The 20,068-nt window shown below is 40.9% G+C and overlaps 1 protein-coding gene across 4 annotated transcripts in view; it reads left to right on the top strand.

The window, feature by feature from the left end:
* The first annotated feature begins 11,519 nt into the window (after positions 1-11,519).
* The window catches only part of HHIP (hedgehog interacting protein), a 91,114-nt gene continuing 82,565 nt past the window's right edge, over positions 11,520-20,068 (top strand). For 3 of the 4 annotated variants that reach the window (XM_055336602.1, XM_055336601.1, XM_055336604.1), the window contains exons 1-2: positions 12,294-13,064; positions 18,759-18,951. In XM_055336602.1, coding sequence (XP_055192577.1) covers positions 12,786-13,064; positions 18,759-18,951 — 472 coding nt within the window. In that variant the 5' untranslated portion in view covers positions 12,294-12,785. Of the gene's footprint in view, positions 11,656-12,293; positions 13,065-18,758; positions 18,952-20,068 lie in introns of those variants that run through there. The other variant, XM_055336603.1, reaches the window with a different exon arrangement.

The raw sequence follows: 20,068 nt of genomic DNA, 5'->3' as shown, positions 1-20,068 counted from the left end.
AAGGAAATATTATTTTATGATGATAAAGGTGTTGTGCCTAGGTTTTAAAAAATCTTTTCCCTTTAGAAATGAACTGAAGTTTTTACTGATGAATGAGATGACAACCTGGTACTTGTTTTAAAATAATTCAGCAGAAGGACAAAATAAGAAGGGAATAGAAATGAAACAATATTAGCCAACTTCTGGTGATTGTTGAAACTGAGTGATAGGTACATTTTACCATGATTAAATTTTCCTATAGTAAAAAATTAGGAATAATGGCAATAAAAGAGGCAGAAGGTAAGGGGATAGAGGCAAGATGTTACAGGCAAGATGTTGTATTTGAAAGAGGGAGGACAGATGGCTCCTAGGTTTCTGGCTTAGTGATTAGAGAGAGGTATAGAAGTGCTGTTCACCAAAGTAGAAGGTACAGATGAGGAGCAGATTTAGGAGTGAAGTTGACAGGTCTGGGTGGGGTGTGCTGAGTTTGAAATAACAGATATCAAAGTGCAAGTGTTCAACAGGTATACTCGGCAGAGCAGAGAATCAAGAATGTAAGTCCAGGGTATAGAAACATGTAAGAGGTGTAGAAAGGAAGTGAAGACTGAGGAGTAGAATCCAGGTAAATAAAAGGAAAATCATTTGAGATTGGAGTTACTAAAATAAGGAAAGAGACAGCTTCAGGAAAAGGAATTGGTCAGTAGTGTGAAAGACCTATAAGTAACAAAAACTAATCCTTAGCTTTAGTAACTAAACAGCAATCAGTGCCCGTTCAAGATTACAAACTGAGCATATGAATTTGTTTCCCCTCATTCCTCAGAACCCATTAAAATTAGAATATATCAGTTTAAAAGCAAGAGGTAAACACAGAGCAGGAAGAAGGACATGAAGGAGTTACCAATGGATGAACTATTTCAACACAGTTCTGGGAGGTGGAAAATGAGAGGAAAAGTTAAGTAGGCTAGGAAAAGACACACTCCAGAATAAATAGGAAGAGGCTGCAGCCAACGAAGGAGCCATCCTGCCTTTTAGAACTTATGAGGGGTTATTGACTCAAGGATGCCAGGTGTGATGGCAGCAGAGTATAACAGAGGGCTGAAAACAGAAGCATGTACTAAAGTCTGCTATTTCCTCATCCTTTTTTTTTTTAATCTTTTTTTTAAGTTACGATATTATTCTTAAATTTCTTTTTTTTAATTGTTATTTATTTATTTATGATAGTCACAGAGAGAGAGGCAGAGACACAGGCAGAGGGAGAAGCAGGCTCCATGCATCAGGAGCCTGATGTGGGATTCGATCCCGGGTCTCCAGGATCGCGCCCTAGGCCAAAGGCAGGCGCCAAACCGCTGCGCCACCCAGGGATCCCCCTATTTCCTCATCCTTATATTCAGAATACACAGCAGCCAGGTGTTACCCTCTAGGTAGAAAAAAAAAAGTAAGCAAAGGTTTTTTTGTGTGTTTTCTAAATAAATTTAATACACTGTTCAGCATAAACAAAATAAATAACTGCTGCTGTTGGAGCATACGGGAAAAACATTCTGAGAGTCAGGGTTCCCCAGGGTAATAATAGAGCCAGGAAGAAGGTCTGGCATGAGTCTGAACAAAAAAGATGGTAGACAGAGCTAAAAGGGCTTGATAGAAGGAGAAATACAGTTAGGATCATTAGCTATAATGAAGAGCAAAAATGGCAAAAGACTGAAATAAACTCTTGCCAACTACTTCATGAGGGTACAGATTATATAAAGCTATAGGTCTAAGGAAGAAGAAAGACATGAACATTGGCTGGCAATAAGAAATTGAAATGAATCTTCCACTAACTTGGTTACCATTATTTTCTAAATCAAGAAATTGAATTGGTCACCAAAAACTCTTTCACACACAAAAAAGATACCATCAGATGCCTGCTTCTAGCCAAGATGGAGTAACAGGGACCAGATTTACTGTACCACCTGAAACAACTCAACGGGTAATATTATAATGTTATAACCATGAAAACGAAAATACCAGACAAGATATTCAGGTATTGCATATCAACTAAGTAAGTAGAGAATGTTGATCCCTGAGAGCTAGGTGACTATCCCCAGCATACTGCCTAGACAGAATTTCCAGGCTGCAGTGCCGGGGACGGAATCCAAACAGAAGCAGGCAATAGCCTTGAGTTGACAGAAAAGACACATGGAATCTAGAGAGGCCAAGAGGTGGAGTTCAAAACGCCAAGTCCCAGAGAGGAGACAGCTGCACAGAAAGAGAGCTTTGCAAATCCACAGAGGATACCCCTCAAGTCTTCAGCTGGGTTTTTAGTAGCATATGGCTATGGGGAAATTGCCAGAGGAAAGGGAAAGAACCACTTGAAAGGAGCAGATACCTAGAACTCAGACAAGTCCAAGAATAGTACATGCTCCAAATAGCTACAAACTTCATAATGAAAGGAAAATCAGGAAGAGCATCTACAATGATATCACTTCAGTAGTGGAGAAAATTAGCCTTAGATTAAAGGTAATTCTAGCTTCACCTAACACTGTTTAAAAGCAAACTTAAAAAGATCAAACTATTACCAAGTCATTTAACTGTACTTCAGAGCAAAGCTCAAGAATGTTTATAGGAATATTAAGCATCTAACAAGGTAAAAAATATTTGGGATTAAATAAAAAACTAGCAGGCATGCAAAGAAATTGGATAATATGAACCATAACAAAGACAAAAATCACTAAGTAAACACAGTCCCAGAAAGTGGCACAGATGATAGAATTGTCAAACAAGGACATCAAAACAGTTGTGCAACTATATTGCATATGTTCAAGAAAGTACTTTACCTGCTCAATCTTTCCTCTACAAACTTGAAAGATATTAAGAAGGCTGAAATCAAACTTTTTGAGATGAAAAGTGTAATGCCTGAAATAAAAAATATCTGGGATGGGATAAATAGCAGTTTACACATTGCAGAATTAAAGACTAGTAAACTTAAATATATAGAATTCACCTAACATAAAATACAGAGAGAATAAAGACTAAAAATAAATAAAATAAAATAAATAAAGGTGCACCAATAAGCTGTAGAATACAACTGGTCTAATATACATATAATTAGAATTCCTAAAGGAGGGTTGGATATTGGAAGACATAATGGACAGAAATTTTTCCAAATTTGATGAAACTGTAGACCAACAAATCTAAGAATCTCAACAAACCCCAAACACAAGAACTATGAAGAAAACTACACCAAGATATATTAGAATTAAAGAGCTAAAACTCACTAAAAAAGGGAAAATGTGATAAGCAACCAGAGAAAAAAGACACATAATATACAAAAGTAGATAAATAAGAATGAGAATGAGTTCTTGTTGGAAAATATAATTAAGACAGTAAAACAGTATCTTTAAAGTACTGGCAGTGAGGGGTGGAACAGTCAGCCCCAAATTCTATACCCAGCACAAATACCTCTCAAAAACCAAGGCACAAGAAAGATTTTTCCAGACAGCCCAAAACTAAAAATAAAATCATCACAATTAGACCCTTACTTACAAAAACTGTTAAGACATGTTCTTCAGGGGATCCCTGGGTGGCGCAGCAGTTTAGCACCTGCCTTTGGCCCAGGGCATGATCCTGGAGACCTGGGATCGAATCCCACATCGGGCTCCCGGTGCATGGAGCCTGCTTCTCCCTCTGCCTATGTCTCTGCCTCTCTCTCTCTCTCTCTCTCTCTCTCTCTCTCTCTGTGTGACTATCATTAAAAAAAAAAAAAAAAAAAAAAAAAAAGACATGTTCTTCAGACACAAGCAAAATCACACCAGATAAAAATCTGGATCTATGTTAAGGAATGAAAAGCATCAGAAATGGTATATGTGTGAAGATAAAACTTTTATTCTTATTTTGAAATCTCCCTGCAGGGAATAAATAAAAATGCTCGATCTAAAAAAAGAGAAAAAGAATAATAAGCAAATAAAGAATAAATAGAACAAATAAAAAGCAAATAGTAAGGTAAAGAATTTTAAACCAAACTGAATCAGTACTTAAATCAAATATAAAGGGTCTAAACACCTCAAATAAAAGTCATAGTTTGCCTTATTGGCAAAAATAAACAAAACTCAACTATATGCTGCCTACAATAAATGCACCTTAAATATAAAGACAGAAATAAAGTAAAAACAATAGGATGGGGGAAAGTCTATCAATACTAATCAAAAGAAAAAAAAGTGGTTGTATTAGTAATAAAGTACATATTAGAGCAAAGATCATTCCCAAAGATAAAGGACATTTCATGATGACAAAGGGGATGATTCATCAGAGACATAACAATCTTAAATATTTATACACTCAGTTAACAGAACTTGAAAATATATGAAACAAAGACTGATAGAACTGTAAGAAGAAACATAAAAATTCTTACCATAGTCAGAAATGTCAATATTTCTGTCTCTCAATGACCAATAGAACATGTAGACAGAAAATTAGTAAGGAGGCAAAACACTGAACAACACTATCTACCAAATCAACCTGATCAACATTGATGCAACACTCCACCCAAAATATACATGGTTTTCAATTTTACACAGAATGTTTACCAAGATAGACATTTTTCTACCCATAAAAAGTCTCAAGATTTTTTTTTTAAAGAATCAGTTTGTGGGATCCCTGGGTGGCGCAGCGGTTTGGTGCCTGCCTTTGGCCCAGGGCGCGATCCTGGAGACCTGGGATCGAATCCCACATCAGGCTCCCGGTGCATGGAGCCTGCTTCTCCCTCTGCCTGTGTCTCTGCCTCTCTCTCTCTGTGACTATCATAAATAAATAAATAAAAAATTTAAAAAAAAATAAAATAAAAAAAAATCAGTTTGTGCATATTATACCCTCTCACTACAATGTAATTGAATTTGAATCCATGTCAGAAAGGCCTCAAAAATATCACAAATATTTGGAAACGAAATAAAACATTTTAAATAACCTCTGATTCAAAGACTCAAAAGTAGGGATGCCTGGTTGGCTCAGCGGTTAAGCGCCTGCCTTCAGCCCACAGTGTGATCCTGGAGTCCTGGGATCAGGTCCCACGTCAGGCTCCCTGCGAGGAGCCTGCTTCTCACTCTGCCCCTTTCTCTGTTTCTCTCATGAATAAATACATTAAAATCTTTAAAAAAAAAAGACTCAAAAGGAATAATGGAAAGTATTTTGAACTGATTGAAACTGAAAACATAGCATTTTAAAACTTAACCATAGCGTGTGGTTAAAGCAGTACAAAGAGGGAGATGTATAGTGCTAGATGCATACATTTACAGAGAGAGGTCCCAAATTAATGACTTCAGATTCCATTTTAAGCAACCAGCAAAATCAGAGCAAATAAAAACCCAAAGTAAGCAAAACAGAGTAAAAAATAACGATCAAAGGGGAAATCAACTAACAACAAAGTAATGGAGAAAAATCAATGAAACCAAAGTCTGATTCTTTGAGAAAACCAATAAAATTGATAAATCTTCAGCCACATTGATCAAGTTGAAGCAAGACAGAGACACAAATTATCAATATCAGAAATGAGAGAGGTGACATTACTACAGATTCTACATAATAAAAGGACAATTAGGCAATGCAGCTGACTCTTGAACAACATGGGCTGAAACTGTGCAGGTCCACTTACACACTGATTTTTTTTTTTCAGTGAAAACAATACAGTACTGTATTTTCTCTTGCTTATAAGAATAAGCATAAATAGAATATAGCATAAAATGCATATAACATACAAAATATGTGCTAATTGAGTGGGGGAAGTCAGAAGTTATACATGGCTATTGAAGGTAAAAGGATGGCAGGAGAGCAGCCCGAGTGGCTCAGAGGTTTAGCACCGCCTTCAGCCCAGGGCGTGATCCTGGAGTCCCGGGATCAAGTCCCACACCAGGCTCCCTGCATGGAGCCTGCTTCTCCCTCCATCTGTGTCTCTGCCTGTGTGTGTGTGTGTGTGTGTGTGTGTGTGTGTCTCATGAATAAATAAAATCTTTAAAAAAAAAAAAAAGGAAGGCAGGAAGGATGCATGTTCCTGTCTGCATCCTCCTGGCAATGACCCTTTCTTTATATTGTGTTGTGCACTAAATTGTGTCCCCCCTCAAAAGATATTAAAGGCCTACTCCCCAGTATCTATGAATGTGACCTTATTTTCAAATAAGGTCTTTGCAGATGATCAAGAAGAGGTGGACCTTCATCCAGGGACTGGTGTCTTTATAAAAAGGAGCAATATGGACACATAGACAGATATGGACATCAGGATATGCTATGAGGACATAAAGGGAAGTCCATCTACAAACCAGGAAAAGAACCCCTGGGCCTATGAGAACTAGGAGAGAGGTGCAGAACAGATTCTTCCTCATAGCCCTTACAAGTGGCACATTGCTAACACTTAGATTTCAGACTTACAGCTTTCCAGAGCTGGTTGTTTTAAACCACCTAGTTTGTGGTACCTCGTGATGGCAGCCTTACAAAACAAATACATCCTGTTAGTGGCATGTGGCTCCAGTCCCCAGCTTTCTTCTAGCACTCCCAGAACCAACCTCATTTCACCATCCTGGACGGTACCCCCCATGGAGCTGGGCAGCAGTCCTATCTCCAAGGTGCCCTCAGGATCTCAGAGGTCAGCTTCTTTTTTTTTTTAATTTTTTTTTTACTGGAGTTCAATTTGCCAACATATAGCATAACACCCAGTGCTCATCCCGCTAAGCGTCCCCCTCAGTGCCCATCACCCAGTCACCCCAACCCCCCCCCACCTCCCCTTCCACTACCCCTTGTTCATTTCCCAGAGTTAGGTGTCTGTCATGTTTTGTCACCCTCACTTATATTTTCACTCATTTTCTCTCCTTTCCCTTTCACTAATTTTTATATTCCCCAAATGAATGAGACCATATAATGTTTGTCCTTTTCTGATTGACTTATTTCACTCAGCATAATACCCTCCAGGTCCCTCCACCGCGAAGCAATTAGTGAGTATTTGTCGTTTCTTTTTTTTATTTATTTATTTTTATTTTTTTAATTTTATTTATTTATGATAGGCACACAGTGAGAGAGAGAGAGAGAGAGGCAGAGACATAGGCAGAGGGAGAAGCAGGCTCCATGCACCGGGAGCCCGACGTGGGATTCGATCCCGGGTCTCCAGGATCGCACCCTGGGCCAAAGGCAGGCGCTAAACCGCTGCGCCACCCAGGGATCCCGTATTTGTCGTTTCTAACGCCGAGTAATATTCCATTGTATACACAGTCCATCGAAAGATGAATGGATAAAGAGGTCAGCTTCTGAGTTCTGTAAACGCCAATCCCTCTTTTGTTCCTCACTCCCTAAGAATGGGAGCTGCTCCCTGCAGTTACTGTTTTTACTCCAGCGCTCTCTTTTTGCTTTTTTCAGTTTCCTGACACCCATTTAACCAATGCCTTACATTTAATTCATTCTGTAGATACAGGAAATAACCAGCAGTTTCTTTACCTCTGATGAGGACCCCCAGAGATAATCATTCATTCAGAGTAAAAGCCAAAGTCTGAAACACAGCTTACAAAACCGTGTGATGTCTGCCCTGCCCTTGCTACTTCTCGTCATTTCCTCTGTCACCCACTCTGTTCCAGCCATACTGGTCTCTTTGCTAATCCTTAGACATACCAAGCATGCTTGCTTCCTGGTCTTTGACTTGCTGTTCCCTATGCTTGTAGACATCTGCGTGGATGTGGCTCACTACTTCAAGTCTCTGCCCATACCTCTGAAGACATCTTTCCTATTATTTCCTGACTTTCCTAATTATTATTTCTCTCAACTCCTGCCTTGTCTTTCCCCATAATCCCTTTCCTCTATAGCACACATCACCTCATGGCATATTTTCTATCCATTTGTTATCTACTGCCTTCTCCAGTAGCATACAAGCTCCCAAGAGAATCACTGTTGACTACTAAATGCCCAGTGCCCAGAGCAGAGTGCCAATTTTTGAAAGGAAGACTGAATAACTGTAGAAAAACCATTATTAGCGGCCCTACCATTAAATCAGTGTGCTTGAACTATAACGAATCTTTAATTTTAAAAAGCTATGTGATTTTCTTTGGCTTTGTTGGCTGCCTTTCCTCCATGGAGCCACACTTTGTAGTGGCATCTCCTGAAATTCTTTCATGATAGTGTGCTTTAAGTTGTGTGCCCCCTTCTGTTTAACAACTTGGATTTTTTATAATCCAAATATTTTTCCATTTTAAACCTTTAAGAGTAGTAAGTCGAGCAAGACTGGTCAGCCAGCAGAATTTATAAAGAGACTGGTCCTGGCACGGTGAGGTTGGTGTATGACACTGTATGAATAGGTTGATGAGTATGAAATGTATAACACTGATAAGACTCTTCGCTGGGAAGCCAAACAAGAAGGAAATATAATTCCTACCCTCACAGAGCTTAAAATCTCATGGATATTTAACTCCACAAATGAAAAAAATCTTGACAGTTATCAACAGGCACAAATGAAAACAAAAACATAACACCTAAGTGCTGGTTAGGTAAGATGCAATGGCCATTATCATGCATGGCCATTCAAACTACAATAATCCCTAGAAGTTGAATAAAAACCCACAATTTAAAGAAAGACAAAAAATGAGAACTAGGTACTCGCAAAAGGAAGCGAAAAATACATGAATATAACCTCATTAGTTACCTAGAGTTTATAAACTAAACTAAGAATTTAATCTCTCACCTTTCTTATTTACATCTTTATTCTGTGCTTTCCCTTAAATGTCTCATATTCTGTTCTGAATTCAAATGCTTCTATACTTTAAACGTCAAGGTGGAATTACACCATAAACTCATACCAACTCACCTCAGGTCTCAACTGAATGTCATTTTCACAGAGACTTTTCTCCAGTCACTTAATGTGAGGTAAGTGTGCTTATTATTCTCCATCTTGGCATGTCTCACAGCCCTCACCACAATTTATAAAATCAGAAGTTATTTTGTGACCTTATCTTTTGTCCTCCTTGCTAGAGAATAAATTATCTAGAAGCAGGGTATATTATTTGTCATGACTGTATACATGTATATAAGTACCTGGCACTTAATACATATTTGTTGAAATGTTAATAGTACGTATTTCTGTGAAGACCAGAAATCCATTTCCAATACCTAAAATAGTTTTATTTTCAACATTTACGAAGTTTAAGTTGTGCTAATTTTTGACACATAGAAATGTGTACCCACATAACTTTTTTTATGCATAAAAATACCTACAAATATAATTCACATCCATAGTAATATATACATACACATATAAATACATATAAACATATCCATAGCAATATTTTGAGCTTTATCTATGAAATTAATTTCAATTTGGGTCAAATAATTCATCTTTTACGATAAACCTAATCTGTTCATGAGAATCTTCATTCTGTCAGAGGTAAGGAATCCTGGGTAGAACTGGGATATGGTACTGGTATGGTTAGAATTGCCCCCCGGCCCACACAGAGTGCCTTGGTACAACTTAGAAAAGAGGCCACACTACCTGGGTAGACACAGCCTTATACCCATAAACTGAGCTTGATCAGCGGAGCTTGGCAGGATTTCAGCTCTCATTGGCTATCTCAGCGAGGTGCCCTTGTACAGGGCATGATTTGCACACAGGTGGCAAAACTAGAGGGGGCAGGTCAGTGCTGGTGCGGGCAGAGAGGGGTGATCAGGCCACGCTTGCACAGCTTTACTCCTTGCTCAAAAAGGCTGATTTAATTTGTCTGGCTGAGTTTGGTCAGATAGAGGGTCTCTTCTTTGAACCGCTTCTGTTGATTTAGCTGAAGAGACAGATCTCTTTGATGGAAGATCATTTTCACGTTAAGTGTGCACATGGTTTGCCATATCCAAGTGGACCTTCAAGGATTACTCTTAAGAAACAAACAAAATTTTTGATTCCTAAATATTCTGCTGTCAAGTTGGCTATATGTGAACTAAGCAACTTCCCCCCTGCAAAAAGAAAGAAAGAAAGAAAGAAAGAAAGAAAAGAAAGAAAGAAAGAAAGAAAGAATCAGAAGTTAGTTAACTTCTATGGCACTGCTCATAGACTTTTTGGAAATTTTATCAGTGGTACTGAGAATAAGCTCAGCTATCTCATCACTGACTCCATTTATTTACTGTCATGACTAACAACGTATAGGATCAATTCTAGCTCCCATGTATCAAGAAAGAACATGTTTATCTCATTTCAGCAATCTTTTATAAACTCTATTCTTAAACCATAGGGTCACAGATTATAAAAGCCACAAAATTTCCAAAAACCAAATTAATTTACCTTTTCAACGTCTTTAGTCTCGAAGCACAAATCATAAGGAAAGCCTGTTCCAAAACTACTAAGATGAATTCATCACTTAGAGTGGGAGCTGAAACCACTGAAATATAATTTTAAAAGGATTTTTATTTTGGAAATAGAACATAAAACTGGGTATTTGGGAATAAAGTATTGGATAGTGGAAAACGACCTAGATTGGGCCCCCGAGTCCTGGTTTTTAAGCTACCTAATTACATGAGATTATGCAAGTGATTTAATCTTGGTGGAATGTCTGTCTTCTCCTGTTTATTAAATGAGTTTAAAGTCTTAAGTCCTTTTAGCTCTATGATTTATTTTATATTAAGAGTCCTCAATGCAGGAAGAATGTCAGATACGGCAGTCTGTGGGACACATAAAGAAGCCGTGTATACAAGAGCCCCTGAGAGAAATGGCAAGTATGTCATCCCGGACCTGTACTGAGCTCAGGACTGGACCAAATATCGCAGCAGATTCTTTTTTTTTTTTTTTTTTTTTGTTATTCTAATCGGTCACCACCTCCGTGGAAAAATCTTAGCTCCACTGGTAAACCCGGGTCCAGAAATCGAAAGGCGCAGAAGCAGCCTTATCTAGGCACTGTGGCCACTTTAACAGTAATTAGTTTAATCCACCATCACCAACTTTCACGTGCGCTGGGCGAAGCTTATACCGGAGAAGTGCAGCCAACCCAAATATGGGGAATATTCTTCCATTGCCAAGATGGGAAAACTGCCTTATCTCCTCTCCAAAATCCTACCTACCAGAAAATCCCCCCCCCCCCCCGTTACATGCTCACATGGCAGAAAGCACATTTAGCGGGCGACCCTGTCCTGGCTCATCCTCGCGTCAACTTAACATCACGTCAGCACTCTCGATAACGTGCCGATCTTTTTAGAAACGCTTACAGACGTTGTCTATCCGGGGACAGGTTTGTACCGGGGTACTTGGGATACGCTGGGCATCCCACTTCTGGATGCCCGCAAACTGGCTACTAATTCTTCCTCCAGAACTAACGCCTCCGTGGTGGCCTCGGTATTCACACTCCCGGGGAGGTCTCCCCAGGATTTTTTTTTCTCCCCATTTATAATGAACGCTGATTGCCTGGCGCGGCCAGCTCCTTCTCTCCTCCACCTGACGCGGCGGAACCTGCGCCCCCGCGCTCGGGGAGGTGCCCCAGCGCACCGGCGGGCCCCGGGAGCGCGCGGCCCGGGCCGCCCCACCGCACGCAGGCACGCGCGCCCGCTCCACTTCGGGAGCGCGCAGCTCCCCAGCCAAGGATGGAAACTTCTTCTCGAACAGTCTTCGAACGTCTTAACCTATTCCGCGGCTCGCAGCATTCGCGTTGGCCTCCCGCCTCTAAGTCAGAAGCCAAAGGAGATCTTTACCGACTCGAAATTCAGGTTGAAAATGCGGGGGCTGGGGGGGGGTCCGTGCGGCCAGGAGGCGGGAAAGGGGCCGCAAAACGCCCTCCCGCCAACCCCAGCCCGCCGGGCTCGTCCTCCCCGCGCGCGGGGCGAGGGGCGGGCGGGGGCCGGGGGTTGGGGGAGCCCTGGAGGGGCCCCTCCCTCCTCACCTCCCGCGGCCCACTTTCTCTCGCTCGCTCTCCTGAGCCTCGGCTGGGCCGCCTTGACCCAGCGGGAGCGCGGGGGGCCGAGGGGAGGCGAGAGGGCGGAAGAGCCGTCTCCGCGCCGCGCCCTCGCCCCGGGCCCCGCGGGCTGCAGGACGCGGGCCCCGCACGCCCCCCGCCGGGCGCCGCGGCGAGGCCGGCGCGCTCGGTCCCGCCCTGGTCGGCCGCGCCCTCGCCCCCGCCCTCGCCCCCGCCCCCGCCCCGCCGCGGCCACCAGGCCGTCGGGCCCGGGGACGCTCCTGCGCCGGGGCCGCCCCCTCCCCTCCCCTCCCCTTCCCCCGGCCCGGGCGGGGGCGCGCGAGGAGCGGTGACGTCAAGGGGCGCGCGGTGGCAGCACCTCCCCGCGCGCTAGTTAAAAAGAAGAAGAAAAGAGGGAGCGAAACATGAGAGGCTGTGTGAGAAGCTGCAGCCGCCGGCAGAGGAGACCTCAGCATCATCCAGAGCCCAGCGCCGGCCCTGCCCGCGCCTGCCCCGCCGCCGCCGCCGCCGTTTCTCTTCCTGCTACTGTCTCACCTAAACAACTCCCATTACACGGAAAAGTGAACCTCTGTGGCCGTCTTCTCCTCCTCTTCTTCCTCCTCCTTTTCCATCTCCTCCTCCTCCTCCCACTTGCCGGCCGCGGCAGGAAACCCCTAACCCAGCTGACACTGGCACAACTGCAAACGGTGCCATCCGCACAACTTTATCTTGCTCCTCGGACTCCCCCAAGGCACTGGACACATCGCCTTGTCCCTTATTTTTTGCAAAGTCGCGTCGCTCTACTTATTTTTGCCCCCGCCACCGCTCTCCGCCTCTCGAGTGTCCCCCGCAGCCTCCTCCTGGAGCTGCGCCCTAGTGCCCCTGCTGGGCAGCGGCGCTCCCCCCCAGCCTCGCGCGCCCAGCCCCTGCCGCTCGGGGCAGACGATGCTGAAGATGCTCTCCTTTAAGCTGCTGCTGTTGGCCGTGGCTCTGGGCTTCTTCGAAGGAGATGCTAAGTTTGGGGAAAGAAGCGAAGGGAGCGGAGCGAGGAGGAGAAGGTGCCTAAATGGGAACCCCCCGAAGCGCCTGAAAAGGAGAGATAGGCGGCTGATGTCTCAGCTGGAGCTGCTGAGTGGGGGAGAGGTGCTGTGCGGCGGCTTCTACCCGCGGCTGTCCTGCTGCCTGCGGAGTGACAGCCCGGGGCTGGGGCGCCTGGACACCCAGGTAAGCGCGCACCCGCCTCGCAGACGCGAGGTTGACGTCCGGGCTGGCTGGCTGGCTGGGGGTTCCCGGCGCCTCCGGAGATGCTGGCGGCTGGGAGAAGGGCGAAGCTGCTTTAGAGAGCCCTTTTGGATGACTTTTGCGGAGTGCGGGCGTGATGCGAGCTGCGTGTTTCCCTGGGGTGCACAGGTAGCTCCCCCAGCCCCGGGAGTCCGTGGTCGGGACGCTGTGCAAAATCTGCCTGTCTCAGAAGAGGGAAGCTTCCGCGGTACCCGCGTTCTGGGCTGGGGTAAATAGTTCAAGGAATCGCGATTCACACTGTGTTTGGGATCGGATCGGGCATTGGCTGCGGCGCCACTGTAAATTAAGGTGGCTGTGGTTTCCGGTTTATTTTTCTAGGGTAACGAGATTTGTGCAGTTTTCTCCACGTGCTCGGTTAGGGAGAGGATGGAATCTTACAGGATGCTGAAGCGCGGTCGGTGTAAGACCCCCCCGGCCCCGTCAGAAGGGATTGTCTTGCATTACAATAGTTAAACGCTGCGGAAAGGAACTCCTGGTACTCCAGTTGGGAAGCCGAAAAACTGGGGAAAGATTTTGCTGGGGTATATTTGTCACCCAAAACGGAGATTGTTCTCCGCCTCAGTTCGTAATGTTTTGGAACATTATAAATTCAGGCTTTCAGTGTCAGGTTAGTTGTCCAGGAAGATCTGCTCTAGAAATTTGTTTAAGGAGTTATGCATTTACACTTTGCTTGTGTTCTTAAGTTTAAACAAATATGGAACAGTGTTGGTTGAGCGTAAAGGCAAGCTTATTTTTGACTTTGCAACATCTTGTCATGGGATGCAGCAGCAACGTGTGCTATCCACCGTACTGCAAGGGGGGGTGGAGAATCACGTCATTAACAATCACTGCACGTGAAATAAACAATCAGGTGTCTTTGCTCCCCCTCCCTTTCCCCATTTTAGGTTTAATTAAGAATTCCTCCGTTACAACACTGCAGTTGTCAAGGTCTGAGAGACTCTTGGAAAACTTGTGCTTCAGTCTTGCTGGCCCAGGCATTTAAAAAAAAAAAAATACCCAGGCTGAATCTAATTTTTATGCTCAGTTCACGGTAGATTTCACTCTATTCTCATGTAAACAGCTCCTACGAATCAACATATGTGTCTGGGTGGTATCTCTCACTTTGTTTTGTAACAAAAAGCCATATTGCATCATTTAATTTGCTCAAGTCATGCAAATAGGAAAAAATCAATAGGACAAAAAGGGGTCGACTTATCCTCCTCCCCACTAAACTGCTGCCCACACACAGAGTCCTGTTGCTTATGGCAAAAGAATAACAACAACACCATTGTGTTTGTTAGTTGGTTCACTAATGGGTGAAACTAGAGAACATCATTCTCTTTCAGTCCCCAGCTCTGTCCAAATGTTCATGCCTTTTGAGGGAGCATTTGTCCAACTCCCTCTATTCCCAGATGAGTGAGAACTGTCTTGCTGCAGGTTTTCAGCTGCAACTCTCTCTTTATTCTTACCATATGCAGCAGTAGTCTTGAGATTCAGGGAACAGATATTCCAGCATTTTATTCAAAACAATGTCATTAAGCTCCTGTGTGGTAATTGAATTAAATTACAAAAAAGCTACATTCATATCATCTGCAGGGTTTTACCAGGAGCCCAAAGGAACCAGGAAATTCATAGAAAGGTTTAGGAATATTTGCCATTAAGTCTCCCTGTTTGCAGTGTGCATTGTGAATATACCAATGATCTGCAGACCCCTGCAATACTGAACTCTTCCAGGAACACGAGGAATGAAAACTTTGCTAACTAAATATAGTAGGGAGTTGGAGGGGTGGGGGGAGGAACTGAGGGGAGTTATAACCCTTAAGAGGAGTTATATACATTTTTTTTTTCAAGAAATCATTCTTTAGGAAGAAATCTGCCATGTTAGCTATCCACATTCCTTTCCGTTTTACGTGCTTCCAATCTCCAACAAACCCCTACTCATTTGGAAAATGTGTCTGAATTAAATTTGGTACACTAGACTTTGCTGGTTCCATTACAAGTGCTTTATAAACTAACAATACTCAAATTGTTCAAACCAGAAGAGTGATATAGCTGTGCATGTGCATTCTTGACCTGTGTTAGTTCTCAAGTTTTAATAGTTTTTAAAACATGTTATTTTATAATAAACTTCAGTGTTTCCCTGTTTTCCCCTAAGCCTTTCTGGCTTATAATATATGTTAGGGTCTTATTTCATAATGTGTGTACAGGAGAGATGATGGCTATTTGAAAGGACCCGTTTTCGTTTATGAAAAAAAAAAAATACCAAGAAAGATTTCTGCGGCTTTTCAAGAAGGTACAGGCATAGCATTCTCCTACAGGAAGAAATTTCATAGATAGTAGCCAACGAGGTAGGAATACTGAGCATGCTCAACTGTGCAATTAAATCCAGTTTCTGAACTAACACATTTTCTTTAATGTAATGAACTAGCATTGAGTTCAATTCTTTGGCCGTGGTATCACGCCTTTATATTTTGATTTTGGGGTATATTTTAGTAATTTTATGTATTGTAACGAGATAATTAACTACCATTATAAATAAATACTACCAAAATTTAGGAAGTTATATTGTCTTGGCAATATCTTTGCAGCTTCTAAACGCAACATGCTAAAAGGATCTAATTCCCATTAGCCAAACTGAATCTGCAGCCAACTGAAATACCCCCATTTCTAAAACTTAACTTGTAGCCACAGAGGCATAGACGCTCTCTCTACCTTGGGTGGTTTCACAGCGAAGCTGTCAAGGAATGGGTGAAAAGTAATTGTTTTCAAGTGTGCCCTTTTACAATCATTTGTTTGCTCTGGCTCTTTCAGGGACAAAGGCTATTGTTGAACACATCCAACTAAACAAATAACTCATCCTGGGGTCCCTTTAACAGCTGCCTTAGTACAATGATCTATTTACATATTAGCCTAAAATTGAAACTGAACTCTTTAATGACATAATCCAGCACTATAGTCCAGAGTCGCATGTGTTCTACCCAACAGCTGAACAACCTTGTAGGCATATGATTTTTAGAAATAACTTTTTGTGTACCAAGTGATCTTAAGGCGACATCTTAATATACTGTCATGTATTTTCTCCTTTTGTCTGCTCATCGAACCCATGTGGGTGCCTTTTTATCTTCTTTGTTCAGTTACTTGATAAATAAAGAGAAATACAGAAGGTCTCTGTCACCCATTTTACTCTTTGTTGATAAGCTATAGTGGTAGGCCACACGCTTCACTGTGTATTTCAGTATTTATCTTACCTTTCTTCTATGGATTTTACTTTCTTGTGGCTAAAGATTAAAGGATGACCTGCCAGATGTTATAAATTAGTCAGCAACAGCCACAATCATTACTAGGCATGCTGTAATAATGTTTCGAAGTTTTACATGACTTTCAAAGTATGTTTAGTTTAAACCACTATAATTTGATGGTTTCATATATGGCTTTTTAAAATCGAAGCAGGAAATTAGCTTAAATTTCTTTTAAGATTGATGATGTTGTCAGACATAAAGTTAAGGACCTATATCGACAGGAGCACATAGGCGAAAAAAGAAAAACTTCCCTACACACACCAAGACTCATCTGTCTAAAACAGTGTTGCATCTTGGACTGAGTCACTTTAATTGACTTCAGTAAGACTATTGGTTCATTGAAACCAAAGCCAGAATGATGGCTCTATCTATCTTCAAATAGGTATTTACACTGCAGACCTCACACAGAGCAAAATGTTACCATCCTGCTGGGCCAGAACAGCATGAAACTCTACAAAGAATAATATTATACTTGATTTCAGATAATTTATTGAATCTTATTTCTGAAACTTTTCATGAGAGATCTTGTGGCCAGGACACATTCCAAAAATTGTAAAAGAGAAAATTCTTTAGGTACTAAAATCAAGCTCTTCCTGGACAGCAGCTGGGAGAGTATATGGGAATCATTTTGTTTCAGCTGTAAAAAAATGGAAGCATGCATATTCTCCATAAAACAAGGTAGTTACATTCCAGTTTTTCAGCCAGCAAAAAAGGTGGCTTCAGCATCCTGCAGTTGTTTTGTTCTTAGTGGACTGCTATACGATAAGCAAACAGAACAAAGTTGAACAGTATTAATATTGAATAGATCTGGTGAGGTCTGCCAGAGTATGGACAATAAAAGACATTTAAAACATTCTTGGAATGCAAATTCTAAGTGCCTGGCATATGTTTCCTTTTAGAAAACTTTAACCATTTAAGCAATTGTCATTTAAATAAATTGATAAAAATCAAAATGTAAATATAATTATGATTAATAATAACTTTTCTAACTGTTGTAGAGAGTTACAACACATTGCATATATATATATATGTATATATATATTGAAATAGGGTAACATAGAAGGAACTTTCAATCCCTGCATGCTAACATTTTAGCATGCTTATATTCAATGATATTTTTTAGTTGCTTTGTTCTTTCGGGTCCAAATTTTGCGATCAACTAGAATATGTTTATCCTAAAAAATAGAAGCCAACACATTTACTTAGATCAGAACCTCCTTGTGAATGAAGTATTTGCCTTAAACAATGATCTGAAGTTTCAGATGGTAATTTCAGTTCCTAGTTCTAAAGAAATAAAGTATAAATATAGATACATAAGAAAGGTATAAAATTCATTCCCATTATGTTTTTTATTATGAAAAACCAGTGCCGTCTAAATATTATCTCAATATTGTGCTGGTATTGTCTTCTATATTTATTAGAGGAGCTATTAAAATAATTTTTTTTAAGTTAGTACTAGACATCAAGACCTACTTTATCAACCAATTACTAACTGTAGTGAATTTGTAACTCCCAAATTGGTCTTACTGGAATAAAAGACATAATACTGTATAGATAAAGATAAAGATATTCCTTGTTTTACTAAAATTCACTAAATCCTATACAAAAGCACTTTTATTAAACTCCTGTGTTGATTCATGCATATAACATACCTGAGGAGCTAGTTAGAAAGTTTTTCCTGGCCAAGATAAAATGAATAATAAAAATTGGTCTTAAATCGGTTTTATTCAGCTTCAGATACTATTTTTATGCAACATGAAAAGGAGGTATTTCCCCCACTTTAGGAAACTCTCCCTGTGCAATCTGTAGACTGAAAATTAACTGAAATTAGAGAAATGTAATTCCAGTAATATGCCTGAGAATATCATATTAGGAATATCAGGAGTGAAATATATTTTTACCTAAGACCCAAATAACCATGTCTTAAAAACTGCTTTGCTTGCAGTTGGATAAAGTTTTAAAGAGTTTTAAAGTTTTATAGTTTTAAAGTTAAATATCAGTCACCATACACTTTGATGCAGAGTAAAATGGTAAAGGGTCTCAATACAGTTGTCATTTAATTTTTCATACCCCAAAAGATAAATAGACTTTGATTTGCAAGAGTAAGAAGCACTTTTGTGCATCCTTACCCTCTGCTTCCCCATTCCAGGCCAAGAGACCTTACTTATATCCTTATTTAAAGCATTCTGTATTTGTGACACGGTAATTTCAGACAACAGCATTGGCTAAACTACATGATTCTACTTATATGATTACAAAAACAAAACAAAACAAAAAAAGAACTAAACCTAACGTCACCTGACTAAAAAGAAGTTTGTTTCTGATTTATGGCTTTCAGATATTTTCTATGACCAACAACACAGAATGTGGGAAGTTACTGGAGGAAATCAAATGTGCACTTTGCTCTCCATATTCCCAGAGCCTGTTTCACTCACCTGAAAGAGAAGCCTTGGAAAGAGACCTTGTACTTCCCCTGCTCTGCAAAGACTATTGCAAAGAATTCTTTTATACTTGCCGAAGCCATATTCCAGGTAAAAAATAAAATAAAATGGATAAATTAAATAAACTACTGCAGAATATCCTTATAAGATACCTGTTCTTACATGCTCACTTCTAAGAGGGTAAAAATTTTCTCACCTTCCCATATACCTGTTTTGGCCTCACAATTAACCATTTACAAAGTTGTAACATTTCCTTGCTGTTAGAATTACTGTTATTTCAGTATACAAACAGTATGTTCGTTTTGATGAGGTGTTTTACATTTGCTAAATCGATAATACATTGGTCATCTTTACACACATTGTATTTTCAGTACAAATTTCTTGTTGGTGTCATCTTCATCCATCAGCATCAATATCAAGACAGCCTCCTCTTCTACTTAGCTGATAAAAAAGTGCAGATTGTCCACCGACTTGGACTTGGACTCTTAAGGTCTTTCTTCCTTGAATAAAGTATCATTAGAAATCCAAACAAAGTAACATCTTACAAAGCACCTTCAATGTACAATGCCTAATTTGTTCCTCAAAAACTCTGTAGTGCAAGTAGGAAACGTGGAGTCCTTTCCATTTGACCAATGAAGATAACCAAACCTCAGAAGAAGTTAAATGCCTTAACCAAAGTTGTGTGGCGAGGAAGTGATAGGATAGCTAGAGAAGTTCTTAGGCTGACAGTGTCACAAATATACCTCATTACCATATTTGGACCCTAATATACACATAGGTCCCTGGAACTTGATTACTTTTACCATCAAAAGTTTATAGACTTTGGTTGTTGTTGCTCTAGTTGGAAGAATCAACATAGAGATACAAAAGAATTTAATGAGACAGATTCTGTTTAGTTAGGCAAAGTCACACACAAACAAATCTACTGAAGCTAACAGTTTATAAAACTAAATGACACTCAGGAAAGGCTAAGCTTTAAGAACTGTAGGATGCACTTGGAGAACTTTTTTAACTGCTATGCATATTTTACATTTTTCTCTGATCCAGAAAAGTGTACATTTTTTTTGAAAAGTGTACATTTTTAATTTTTGCATAGAGTTGCCTTAATAACCTAAGAAAACATTTTGACTAGGATTGCTTGCTTCCTCTGGGGTACCATGACAAGTATCTAAACCCATTCATGTGAAAATATTATTATTGTTTCTAT

The sequence above is a fragment of the Nyctereutes procyonoides genome, unplaced genomic scaffold, assembly GCF_905146905.1.
Source record: "Nyctereutes procyonoides isolate TBG_1078 unplaced genomic scaffold, NYPRO_anot_genome, whole genome shotgun sequence".
Taxonomy (NCBI): Eukaryota; Metazoa; Chordata; class Mammalia; order Carnivora; family Canidae; genus Nyctereutes; species Nyctereutes procyonoides.
Note: the sequence above shows the minus strand (reverse complement) of the source record. Positions and strands in the feature narration are given on the sequence as shown.